The 14,073-nt window shown below is 36.2% G+C and overlaps 1 protein-coding gene across 2 annotated transcripts in view; it reads left to right on the top strand.

Annotated features, from left to right (window-relative positions):
- Nucleotides 1–14,073, top strand: part of LRBA (LPS responsive beige-like anchor protein) — a 368,385-nt gene that overhangs the window by 267,569 nt on the left and 86,743 nt on the right. For both annotated transcript variants that reach the window (XM_058024236.1, XM_058024237.1), the window contains one exon: nt 9,376–9,528. In XM_058024236.1, the coding sequence (XP_057880219.1) occupies nt 9,376–9,528 (153 nt within the window). The remainder of the gene's footprint in view (nt 1–9,375; nt 9,529–14,073) is intronic.

The following is a 14,073-nucleotide window of genomic DNA, read 5'->3' as shown; positions in this document are numbered from 1 at the left end:
TCAAGTATTTAATATGGAAAAAAAAAAGGAGCCAAGAAATTATGAGGTGAGTTTAACTACAATTCACTGAAAAATACTTAGGCAAATGATCAGACTGTGTTTAAGTGCCAGGAAGATAGCTTGGAGACAAGCAAATGAAACACATGTTTGTCCAGAAGAGATTATGTCAAAGCAATCACAGTTTCTGATGAGAAAAGGTAACAGACCTTATGCATAGAGAAGAAGCAGATGATGATCTTAGTTTTTTACATTGTCATATGAGTGAGCTGGGATTACCCTGTCTAAAAGAATCCACTGTATTTGGAGAATAGCTACCAGCAGTTCATTATTAAAATTGAAAGATGTACTGAGCAGAATTCTTCTCGATAATAACAGGGTTAGGCCTCAATTTCCATTGCTGTTAGATTGGGAGGTACTGGAAGTGTAGTGAAATGGGTGGTGCTTCTTGCAGAAGGGAAAAATTATTTTAGAAAAGTGTTAGGTGAAGTTTATTAGGGAAAAGTAATAATTGTAATTTTCGTACAGGTTCTCATACAGTTATAACACAAGGAACAATCTACTGTGGGGAAAAACAAAAAAAAAATTTAGGGTTCTAGTACGTCACCAGTGCGTGTGAATTAGCAGTATTGTGCTATAACAATAGTGAGTAACATTTCATGGAAGATAGATCAACAGAAAATAATGTAACTTTCAAAATGTATGACAAAAATCTTCACTTTTGCCCAGCTTTAATTTGGTATAATCTGGAATACACCCATAGCTGTAGGCTGATTGGAGAGAATCCACACTGGAACAATGATAATAATGCAAGATCTTGAAAATAAAATGCAGGGAAAGAGTGAGTAGCTATGCTTATTTTCCTCTAAAGCAGAGCAGATTGAGGAGGAGCTTGTGTCCTTCTATTACATGGATATTACTGTGAGAAAAAAAGGAAAAAATCTTGGCTACCCATGCTGGATGGGATAGGAATTTATGGTCTTAAATATCAGGGAGAATTTGGTTAGAATCAAAGTAGCCTTTCTTACAGAAAAATAAAAGCTGAATGTTTGTCAGAAATAAAAGCTTAATGAACGTTTCCCTGGCAATCAGTGTAGGGAGGGGTTTTCAGAAATGCTTAGATAACTTGTGGTAATGATATATGTGCAAGCTGGTACTGCCTTTAGAGGCATCCCTACAGTAAAGGATGATCTCCTGGAGTTGCTTTCAGCTTCCTGAGACTGAATTGCTGTGAATTGCATGATGCTGCTCTGAAGCATCCAAGTGAGTACTAAGAGTACTACAGGAGTTTATTAGTGAGATTGGATGTGCAACCAGGAAGGGGGATGAGATTGAGATTTCCATAGGATATGTTTAAAGAATTAGAAAGGAAAATGTTTAAATGTTTCCATCTTCACTGGAAATACCTGTATTCCCCATATTTCAGTACAGCTGTGAAAGACAAGTTTCCTGCTACTTGGTGCTCTACCTTGCAAGTGTTTGTGAAATACATGGCTAAATGCAGAATACATGTTTTACATGCAGAATTGTAACATTTTAGCTTTCTATTGCTTGAATGTGTTTAGTTTATGCGTGGAAGAGCCTGAACAAAGTGGAACACACTGTTTGTGGTGTTGTAGTTATGAGCAAATAGGGGGAACAAAAGAAAAAGAAGGGTTTGTTACTCTTCCAACTGAAAAAATTGTGACACTTAAAACCACTGAGCTGATTACAAGAAATTATTTCTCCTTGCTTTTTGTGTGGGAAGAATGAGTGCAGTTACTGATGCTGCTGTCCTAAAATTATTAATCTTAGCTGGAAGCACTCTGTGTTACAGGACTAACAGGGGCTGGCTTTGGGAAGAGCTCTTGCTGGCTGGGATCACTTCAGCAGAGAAAGCTGAAGCATATGTGTGATCACAACCAATCTGTGTCAATATCCTGGGAAAACCTCAGATCAATGATCAAAGAATAAAACTAATGCTCCTCTGTAGAATAACCTTTGTTTGAACTTCACAAATTTTGATTTCAAGAGGCGATATGTGGCATAAAATTCAATTTCCTAGTTCTCCCTATCCATTTATTTGAGCAATGCAAATTAAAAATCTTTTGGAAGTTTACTAGTGTTTCACTACCACTCTGGCATTATTTACTAATTAGCTCAGGACTGGTGACTTTAAATGATTAACTGAGTGTTTTTAAATTAAATTTTCTGCACTAAAGAATACTGAATGTATTTCAATTCTGTGAGAGTACCACTTGGTACTTTTAAAGAAATATGACCTAACTAACTCTTAAGTTACTTCTTAATTTACAATATTGGTGCAAACAGTCCTGGTTAGTTTTGTTAATACCACAGAGAAACCAAACCTGGATAGCCTGGCAGTATTTGCCTGCACTTGTTCAGAAGCACTTGTTCCTTCTTGTTTGGCACCTAACTTGTTGCAATAAGTCTGTTTCTCATTATATTTGCAGCAGCATAATTGTAACCCATGTTGTAATTTGCATTTTGCATGTGTTTTCCCTTTTTCCACTGTAGTTTGCTGATTGTTTTCAGGTTTGTTTTTTTGTTGTTGTTGTTTTTAGTACCATATATACAGATTTTAAGATCATCTGAAATCCTCTTGCTGTCCTCCAAACAGCTGTGTAGCCTTCTCAGTGTCATCTGGAATTTCACTTCTGCACCTTCAGTGCCAGGCCATTAATGAGATTATTGACTGGAATTAAGAGCAGGGCAGACTCCATTACCATGTCCTCCCAGTCTAACAGTGAACTATTGATAACTGCTCTTGGAATATGGATTTCCAGCTTGGCTACTCCCACGTTATTGTAACCCATTCTCATCTCCATTCTCTACTTTGCTTGTAGGGATGTCATGGGAGACTGGGGCAGTCTCAGAGGTCTTTCTCAAAAGTAAAGCAACACCTTGCCACTTTTTCTTTCACCATCCACTACTGCAGCTTCCTTTTGAAAAGAAAATTAGATTGGTTTAATTCAATTGAATTTTTTTCACAATTTTTCACCAAGCTACAGTCACTGGTATAGAGCAAGGTACTGTTCTTCATGTCTTTTCCTCTGCTGCTTTGTGTTTGTTTCTTTTTCATGTGCGTTGAGTTGCATTTGGTGAATTTGATTAGTTTTGTTCAAAAAGAGATGCTAGGAAACCATAATATTAAAGAGAACATTAGTAAACTCCAATTACACTATTCTAGGTTGTTCCACCATGAAATGGACACTAATTTGTGAAATCCTGTGATATCACACACACATGTGGCAGCTATTGTAAGGCTGGGGGAATGGTACTGAATATCTGAATTTGTATCTCATACAGGTGTGTATGGCAAATTGTGATCCTCATAGTGTGAAACAGCTGAATTTTAGGTACAGAAATGCTGTTTCAGCAAGTTTATTGTAAAACTTATTAGGATAACATAATTTTAGACAGTTTTTCTTTAGATCAAGCTTTGTATTTAAAGTCTCAAAAGTTACTGAATAAAGTTGCTGTGAAACTGGCAACATGACCCTTCTGTAGGAGAAATTTCATGTCATAGTAGTCACAAAAAGAGCAATGACCAGCAAAACTCAGAAGCAAGTACCTAGAAATTCAGATTTTTAATTATAAACTAGTTTAGTGAAATGGTTAACATATTTAGGATGCAAATATTTGGTTTTCATAAAAGATTTGGTTTTGTGTAAAATTGTGCTAAGATCCATAACAGGGAAATACTTCCCTGAGTTAAAAAAAAAAAAAAAATCTATTCCAAATTCAGTCAGAAGTGTGCATGGTAATCTGTGGGAATTACAGTAGATAAAAATACAGCCATCTGGATGTGTGGATCAGCAAGTTCCATCTAATATCAATGATCTGCCTCTTTTATAGCTAGGCATGTCTGTATTGAAAATGAAGGAAATAGTTTCAATATCTGCTCTGAACTCCTTGTGTAGGTGTTTGCATAACAAATTTAGAGTAAGTTATGGACAAGTTTTCTGAAGTCCAAAGGAGAAAGTATGTAGTTATACATGTAACTTTTTCCTCTTTCTCTGTCAAATTAACCAAAATTACCTAGTAAATAAATATGTTCAATATATACTATCGAATACTTTTACTTAGATTGTAAGTAAAAAGTAAAATAATTATATATATATATATATATATATATATATATATATATATATATATATACACATATGTAAATAGAGAGAGTAACAGGATTTAAAGTGTTTAAAGTGCTTTAAAGATGCAGGTTGTTATCCAATGAGATATTGACTCCATAACATCTATTTATTGATCAATAATGAATCAGGTCTTAATTGTGGTTATCATATGTTTCTTTAATCTACTAAATAAATATCTGGACTTTTTGTAATTCTCTTTGCTTAATTTTGAATTATTGAGCAGTTTAGTATTTTTCTCATTTTTCTCTAACCAGGAAATGTTTGAGATATAATCACTTAGAACATTACAGAGTGGTTAAACATTGAAAAAATTTATTTCTTCATTAAAGATGTTTGTAACATGTTTCTTCATTAATTACCTTCTTCATTTTAATGGAAACCTGCCAAAATATTTTTCTTGCAAGTTGTCTGAGTTTCAGGCAGTGTCTTGAGACAATTTCTTAGTTGACAATTTCTTAGTGAAAAGTAACACACATATAGCAGATGGAGGGAAACTCATGGGTAGTGAGAAATTATACTTCCCAGCAGTCTTGAAAATCATTTCATTGGAGTGTTATGAGAAAATGAAATTTGAGTTAATTTAATAGATTAGTATGTATTTCTTGAATGCCATTTAAGTCCTTAACAGAAGAAATAAAGTGTTGCAATATGAACAAAAGTCTAGACTTCCAATATGCATTTTTATTATTCTGCTTGACAGGTTATATATAGGCTTAATATTACTTAACAGGATTGTGAAATAATTTCGTTTGAAAATTTGGTATCTTATAAATGTTTAATAGGATTAGGAATCTGTCATTGTTTCTAGACATCCTTGGAGTTCATATAACTCTGCTTCAAAATGCATCAGTCATTTTCTAAACAAAAGAAAAATAACATTTAATTGCATTAATGAAAAAAGTATTTAGTATAAATTTTTTTGCATGGTAGCCTATATGAAAATAAATTACCACTCTTAAACTGACATCCTGTCAATTTTGCATTTTTGTAAAAAAATATTTTTAGTGACTTTTCCTTAGAAATCATTGGTTTTTATGTGCTATAGGGCAATGTTTGTTAGAGAAAAATTGTACTTTTGTTTTATGCAGAATTTTATAACTATTTTAATAAAAATCCTGATATGGCAGGTTTTTTTTTAAATATGTACTGAGTGTTAGATTTATGTTGATATTGTCTGTGTGCTCCTGTAGGGGGATACAGTGTGGGTAAATGAAGGTGGTACAGAATCTTATCCCCCAATGAGTTGCAGCTGAACCAATTACTAAAGATCAGGAGCAGGCCTGATGTTAACAGGCCACACCTGTAGCCAATGAGAACAGTGTTATAAAAGAGTGGATTGGTGGGATCTGGAGTCAGATGGCTGCTGCAAGGACCAGGAACAGTCAGTGCTCAGAGGAGCTGTCTGTGAGAAACATCGAGGAGGTACCAAACTCTGGAGATGTGGAATCCTTGCACTATAATGATAATAGAGCTCTTGATAGATAAGACAACATGCTCATTTTTCAGTTGTAGTGAAAAGCACGGCAAAACAAGTGAAGTGTTGCTTACCATAAGGATCTCTTGTCTCTTCCTTGTAGAAATGGTGAATTCCAACAGGGAAATTTCAAAAAGGAATTTCCGAACACAAGTCCTAAAACAAGAGCATCAACAAATCATAGAGATGTTTTGGCTTTTTCTGTGAAATTTAAAAAAAAGAAATGTGGGACAGTTTTACCATTTCTGTACATGTGCTGACTGTGGAAAATTTTAGAAGGGACTCACTCAGCAGAGTTAGAAAAAGTATGGAGGGAACCAGAACTTTTAGTTGGAAGGAAGACTTCCAGAGGGAACAAATCTAAACTGACTAGAATCCTTTAGCTTGCAAAAAGAGATCCCTGAGGAAGAATGTGGTGATCATGGAGGTCTGTAGTACCTGGAAGGATGCGTAGAAGTGCAAATAAGGAACTCACATTTACTGTGTTCTGCAAAACAGCTGCTGGGACCATCCACTGGAACTGCCAGGAACCAGTTTTAGAACAGCCAAAGAAAAACTGTGCAGGCAAAACTACACACCCCACGCTTGATGATTTTACAAATCAGAAGCATGGATTAGCTCAGAACCATTTAGCTGTAAGAAGCTGACAGAATATCCATGTAGGGGCTGTATTTGCCTTGTGTTAGTCTAGTCCTTGTCACCGTTCCAGGTGAGATTTTAAAGGATTCTCCATTGTGGCCTCTCATGTCTGGTCCTGCATCTTCATGTGATGTTTGTGTGAAAACATTTACTAACTCATTCCTCCTGCCATGCAAAACAAGCAAAAAGTGCATCCATTTTTTTTTTAAACATTCTCATGTCTCCAGGAGGTTCTATTATTTCTGGAGTTGCACACATGGGTCAGCATCTGCTGTCTTAATGTCAGTTCAATTTTTCTTTTTTCTTAAAATCTTCAAAATGTGATTTGAAGATTTTAAGAAAAAAGAAGACCCCACAAAAACAGTTGAGGAGAATTGTTGAGGGCTGCAGCTGCCAAATACATGAATAACATTTGCTTACTTGATAAAAATTAAGGTTTTGTGATCAGATGTTTTTGCTCTTTTAGGAAAAACTTTAACTAATGTTATAATTTTCACCTGTGTAAAGACATTAAAAAAGGGCTCTAAATACAGCTCATTTCCAATGGCCACATGCATCTGTTTGCACTCCCTTTTTCCATGGGTAAATGTTAGCACATGGCCAAGAGAAGAAAATCACATAACAAAGAAACTCCTTTTGTAGAAATGTATCATAATGGTGACAGTGAAATACTTTCTGAAAACTCATTTCTGGAGTAATGAAAAGCTTTATGAGAAGTTTCTAATAGTCAAACTAGTAGAAATTACAGGTAATTTTGAAGTTTCCAGCATATTGTTTCTGTGTAGCCTAATGAAAACAATGTGTTCTAAAAAGCCAAATGCTTTCTGATCTTGAAAGAAACTAATGAATAGCTGTACAGATACATATTTAAAGAAGAAATAAAAGCATTGGCAACATATGTAATGAGCTTGTATTTTAAGTGCTCAGAACCAGGGTATGGTTTCATGTTTGTAGTGTGTGCTGCTATCAAATTAATAGTCCTGTGCCTCTGCCTTTTTCTTTGCTGGTTTCTGTGATGATAAAAACTGTAGCAACCTCAGTGTTACTTTTATTTTTTACAGCGCTTATCCTTGCTACATTCTTGTTCTTATGCAGTGAAATAGTTTCAAATCTCTTTTATCAGCTACTTGTTGAGCATTTGGTACAGAAGCATGTTTTTTACCCTAGTTAATTAGGGGGCTGTAAACAAAAAGATGTACAATTCAAAGCCGAGCAGTGTTTCACACAAGGATGGAGGTGATAATAGCTTAATTCCTGCTTGATCTTTCCTGTCTTTGCCCTGGCTACTTCGGCTTGACCTTGCCCGCAATCTGATGACCTGCTCCTTGCACTCAGCCATTTGGAAAGCTGCTCATGCCATAGCTGGCCCTCAGGGGCTATCCTGGAGACCACTGAGCTGCTGACCCATGTCAGGACTGCGTTTCAGATCTGATCTGCTGATCTTGTGGCGTGGCCGCATCCTCCACCCACGGTAGACAAAGCCACTGAGGCAGTCTGATTTTTTTTTCCTGCTTCTCAAGTGGCCTGCAGCTTGCATTTGCTGTACGGAAGACCAATTTTACACCACTCATTTGCTATGAAATACACTTCCTGAAGCAATTATGTGTATTGATCCTTTCTTTACAAAGGAAGTAAATTCTCTAATTTAGTGGCTCAATTTTTCTAAATCCATCAAATTGCTAGGTTTGTAAGTCTCAACATCAAGTTCCGCAAAAACACCCCCAAAAAACCCAACAACCAAAAAAACCTACCCAGACAATCTACCTTTAAAATATAGGGCAGAAATATGTGTCTTACATCTTTATGGGCTTTTTCTATTAAGTGTTATACCCAGACATTGCAGATGTTTTTATGAAAGTGTATAAATAATGTTCTAATCCCATTAACTTGGATAAATTTATGTATTACCTACTGTGTATTTTATAAAATGCTTGACAACTTAGGAAGGTGCAGGTCTGTTTGCAAAACAAGGAAATAATCTGCTTATTCAAGAGGAAATCCTTACAGGTTTGACGGTAATTTTCCTTTTTAGTATGTTATGTTCAGTTTTGCACTAGAATGCATCATTTTCTGCTGAATAATATTTTTGTTTAGCCATTACTATCACTTTGTTTTACTGAGAAGACTTAGAAATCACAAATCCTTTGCTGTTTTTCCTCAGCCATGGTAGCTGTGCCAGCAGAGATGCCAGAGCAGGCCAGCCAGGGAGGTGTAAATGCAGAGTTCCAGTCCTGTTCAGCACAGGCTTGGAACATCAGAAACATCACTGTTTACAGCAGTGATGATCCTGACAAAGAATTTAGTGCAGACTTTGTAACCGTGTGAAATCCCTGCCTTTTTGTCTCTTGTGCATGAAATCTTGTGTGGTTCTTCCCTGTAATTTATAGACTGGACACATAATTGAGTAAATTAACTTTATGTGAAAGAAAAATATTGACTCTATTCAGCTTTGTGGGGTTTTTTCTTTGTTTTTTGTTTTTATGGAACATGTGGCATAACTCCAGGTATTTTGTAATTTACAAAAAAACTATTTCTGGACATTGAACAATCTTAGGTAATAGCCTAAACATTAGGTTCTTAGACCTTTTACATTAGAGAGAACAAGACTATAACTGGGTTTCACACCTTTGTAATTAATATCTATGATGCTGGTTTCACCCAACTGTAGATTGCCATTTCTGCATTGGCATTTTAAATGTGTATTGTACTAAAATGTGAAAGAATCAATTTTCCACAACTTTTTACCATCATTGATTGTCTGTACCTTTCTGCTAAATATTATCTGTGCCATGTGATGTTCATTACTTTGTTTTTTTAAGTTTCTCAGTGCATAACATGCAACCAAAACTGATGTTCTGACATTTTAGTTTTATAGCCTGTTGTCTCAGTTCTTTGTCATGTTAAAATCATGCTATGGAGTCATCATATCTACAGGTTTGAATTCTAGAAATTGCAGAAGGGGACCCTTCTAGGGAAGGAAGGGGATGTCTGTGGGAGAATTTTATATATTCTCTTTACTTAATTCCATCCTTATAGTTACTTTTTTTAACGTGACACAATGCATCCTCTGACAGAATTTATGACATGGCATTGTTTTTCATTTATCTACAGGAATTGATTCCTGAATTTTATTACCTCCCAGAGATATTTGTCAACAGCAACAATTACAATCTGGGAGTGATGGATGATGGAACCGTGGTGTCTGATGTTGAACTTCCACCATGGGCCAAAACCCCAGAAGAATTTGTTCGCATAAACAGACTGGTAAGATGGCTCTCTTCTATTGTCCAGTCGCTTTTGTCCTGAAAGATTCTTCTGAAATAATTTACATCTTTGCCTGAAATGTATATTTATAATTTACATGGAACTATGTCTGAAATTATATGAAGATACAGATTTACAAATGTAGGAAGAAAAAAGGAGTGTAGTATTCTCAGTCTTAGATTTGGTCAAAAAAGTTTGAATGCGGTCTAAATATACAGGAGATTTTATGCTTTTTCTATGTCAGCTCTTGTGGTTCTAAAGAGCTAATAAAATCATCACTTGACAGAAAGCTTGAAAAAGCTTGTTTGATCGTAAAAATATTTGTGATTTCAATGTGATTTTGAGGTTTCTGAATTTTAGTGTCTATATGACTCCAAAGAGGCATTTTCAATCTTCTGCCACCTCTTCTATTAAATTGATATTTTTCAGAGCCTTTTTCACAAGAAAATAAAACTAAATTCTCCTTTGTGTGTTTCATTCTCAAACCTGTGTTACTGGTTCTCTTCCCTGTTTTGGGAAATGCAGTTGTTAGCACTGCCTATCTTCACTGTGCCTTCTGGGCAGTGAAATGAATTATGGAATAGCTATTACACTATCACTGCTGGTGTTTCAGCACATTCTCAAAAGCTGTGTTAGGCTCTTCTCAGAATGAAACAGTTCTGCATTGATGGCGGTCTGAAATAAATAACAGAAGCTTTTCCTAGCAAATCTTGAAGAACAAGGCTGCAGTTTTATGTGGTAGCCAGCTAACTGGGAAATAGTGAATTGAGGCATGGAAACTCTCAAAAACCTTTCAGATACCAGGCTTATCAGGATAACATCCTGATACTCCTAAGTTAGGATATGGGAATTGAAGTGCTGTTGTTGGTGGCACGTCAGGCTTCATAACATTGGAGAACCTTAACATCAGAAGAAATCTGTGGTTCAGAAGTTAGTTAGAATGTTTTACACTGCACTTGTACTGGTGACATGATACCATGGTTTTCAGAAATGCTGTGTGGCCTAGATTCTGGCAGGCAGTGGTAGGTGCACCATAGAATCACAAAGAACGTTGGGTGGATTTATTGTTTTCCTTCATCCACGTGTATGTGCAAATTTTATTTGAATGAGATATGAAATACAATATGAAATACAGTAACATTTAGCAGGACTACTCGGCCAACCATGTTGGAACTCAGCTTTTGCTCTCACAGTAGTGGTGATAGGTAGGGGAGGTAGCCTGACACCTCTGTGAGCTTGGCATGTGCTGGTGCTTCAGAATAACCTGGGGAAATGCCAAGCTGTGTTCTTGAGCAGACTTGTCAAAGGCACGTCTGTCAAGGTGGCCTTGATCTCTCATGACTCTGTTGTTTTAGATTTTGCATTAAAATATACTTTTATTCTATATACTTTTATTCTATTAGTTACCGATCTGGTTTTCCCCACTGGGAAGTTAATCTCCCACTTCCTCATTGCCTAAGATCTTAGCTCTTAATTATTTTTCCTCATTTCAAGCCATGGGCCAGGTTTTCTCACCATCACCTCCCTGTGTGCTCTGACCTACCATTCCCACATTCTTCCTTCATTTCCCAATCTGCTGCTCATGTCTGCCTTTCTTGCAGCTCTCTTTGATATCTCTCTCTTGTGCAATATTGTCGGCATGAAATTTTACAGTTTTCCAGTATTAATTGCACAGAAAATAATTGATTTTTTTTTTAAGGCTTAAGCCAATTGCAAAAGTAAGAAATGATTTATCAAGTGTTGGTATTAAAGTGTGCCAGACATCATCCAAATGATGTCAGGCGTCCTACCAAATGGGTAGGACGTACAGTTGTAGGTCCATGATGCTGTTTCTGTAATTAGGATACCAAGTTTTGGTTGGCCTTGTAGCATTAAATTTAAGCCTCTCTGCCAATGAATTACATTAACTGCTTCTGTCTGACATAGTTAAACTTATCCAGGAGTAGTGGGCCTGGCTGGTGTAGATGATGCCCTCTGAGATCTGCCACTTTTGTAGTGGAATAACACTGAGAAAATTACATGCAAATATTAAATTGCTTTTCCTTGTTAATACTTGGTGGATTGAATACCATCAGCATAGTTTCTTTTTCAAGTGGAATAGTTTAGGGAGAATGCTTAAAGCTCAGATCCACACTAATGTGATCAAGAAAAGCTTGCTACAATGTGGCATGGGCTGATGTATTCCGCTAATATTTCCTTGCTGTCTCCTGGTTCAGACAAAATGGGGATTATTCCGAGTGCTCGTTTTGTAAGTTATGACACACAGATATTTTTTCCCCTTTGCATTTGAGTTTACCTCTTTAAGTCCCCAGATCTTATCCAACGATTGGAGCTCATGAAATGCATACTACTTTGATCTGTGACCTTTCTGTGGTGCTAATCGGGTTCCTGATATCATTATGCCTTGCTCATTAATCATATTTCCTGCAGCCCGTCAGGCAGGCAGACAGCGCGAGCCCCCATTTGCAGCCGCGCCTTGGCAGCTTTCTGCTTCTCCAGATTATTACAGTGTGATACTTCAGCTTCTCATAACCAGACCCACATCAAGCTGTGTGCCACAATTAAAGTCAGATGGTCCTCAGGTTGAACAGGGATATTCTGTTGCAGCTGTCTGTCTTTCTGGAACAGAGCAGCACGGGGAACAGATGATACGTAGGACAGTGCATAATAACAGCTTGTACAGTACTGGGTCAATAGCAGGGGTTCAGAGCATTAATTGACAGGCTGATAGCTGATTTAAAAGTGATTTCCAACCTATTTTTAATTCTATAAAGTGTGTATTTTAATTGTAAAATGTCGTTGCATTTTGTCTGTTTGCTCTGAGAGAATAAGCAGAATGGTGTATAATTAAAACTGGATTTTGATTGATGTAATGTTATCATGAGCTAAATGGTAGCATCAAGATGCCATTCTAAGCAATACAAAGAACTCCAAAGTGCATCTATTGCTTCTGCATATAGTTGGTATTTTGCATTAGTCTGTGATATACAATGGCTTGTAATAACATAACTCAGTAGGGGGATAGGGTATTTTTATCTGAGACAGTCCAGATTTTGATGGAAAAGTGACTGTGTTTTTACCATTATGAAACACTATTATATACCTCTAAAGCTTAGGCATACTATGTTTAGTGCCATGAAATAACTGCTAAGACATCTGAGAATGTTTTTCAGTTTACACAGGTGCAGTTAACAATAACTATATTATTGTCTAAATTAATCATTTTATAAATAAGTGTGTAATAGGAGTTATAGTATTAGCTTAATAAGAGTAAAACCCACAAGATTTTAAACAAGATAAAATTATATTTCCTCCCCCCAACAAAACAGAAAAATCTCAATGCAACATACTGTTGCATCCTTACTTTACTATTTCTAAATTGTAGTATCCTTAGCAGTTAGTATGTGAGTGAAAGGGAGGATGCAAACTTCATCTGATACCGAATAAAAAATACCTAACGATTTTTGGTTCTCCCATGCTTCTGAAAGGCCTACAGGAAATAGGAATGGGAAGTGGACTTGGGAGAATATAAAGAGATAGATGCTCAGATGAGGTTAGGATACAGAAGTCCTAAACAAAACCTTTAGCAGCAGTTTTCAGACACAGAAACAGATAGAACCTTTACAACTTGGATTTTTGTGGCATCTTTTCTTGGCTTCACAGTCTTGGTTATGTTAGGTGCTCTCCTTTAGAACAGTTTTCTATTATAGAAATTTAATTTCACGTGTTGGACCTAGGAGTAATTACTGCATTCAAGCTGATAGAAATTTTAAATGCCCTTTGTATCATGCATGAAAAAGTAGACATTTGCAAAGACCAAGTGAAACCCAGGGAAAAGCCCTATGCTTCCCCCTAATAGCTAAAAATCTCAATAAGGAAGTTCTGTTCTGCATGGTAAAGTAATCTATTTTGTCCTGTCATTGAAAGTTGGATGTCTGAATTGGGAAGAATTAATTTGAAACTATTAATTAACAGATAATAACTAAATTTCACACAGCTTTGATGAGCCTCAGCTTTTTGAGAATTAGATTGCTTCAATGATAATGAAGTCATTGAGGTCTGTCAAGACAGTTTTCCACAATATATCTCAATTTAGGTGTTTTAGTACTTTATTGCAGTTAGTCCTTTCATGATTTGGAGTTTATCCATTTCATTCAATACTAGGGAAAATGCAAGACAAATTAGAAAAGTGATGAGATTACTGTGCTAGACTGAAAGTTTTGAAATCCAATTTTCAAATAATTGAAAATGTAGTATTTGGAAGCTGGGATGCTTTCTGAAACAAATGAAATGCTTAAATACATAAAGATGCTATACACAAAAGTAAACATGGCAGAGCCATGAAAAGCAAAATGGAAAGGAAGGGTAGGGCAGTCATTTGCCCCAATACAAATTTTAGTGGAGCACAATGAATCAGTGTTACAAACTGTCTAAGGTAAGAAAAATCTCCAGTGAGCATTAGAGGATCATTATCAGTTGATATGGGGCATTACTTTTTAGCACAAGCAACTCTTGGAAAAGCAGCATCCACTGCCAACTCTCACA

Source organism: Melospiza georgiana, chromosome 5 (genome assembly GCF_028018845.1).
Source record: "Melospiza georgiana isolate bMelGeo1 chromosome 5, bMelGeo1.pri, whole genome shotgun sequence".
Taxonomy (NCBI): domain Eukaryota; kingdom Metazoa; phylum Chordata; class Aves; order Passeriformes; family Passerellidae; genus Melospiza; species Melospiza georgiana.
Note: the sequence above shows the minus strand (reverse complement) of the source record. Positions and strands in the feature narration are given on the sequence as shown.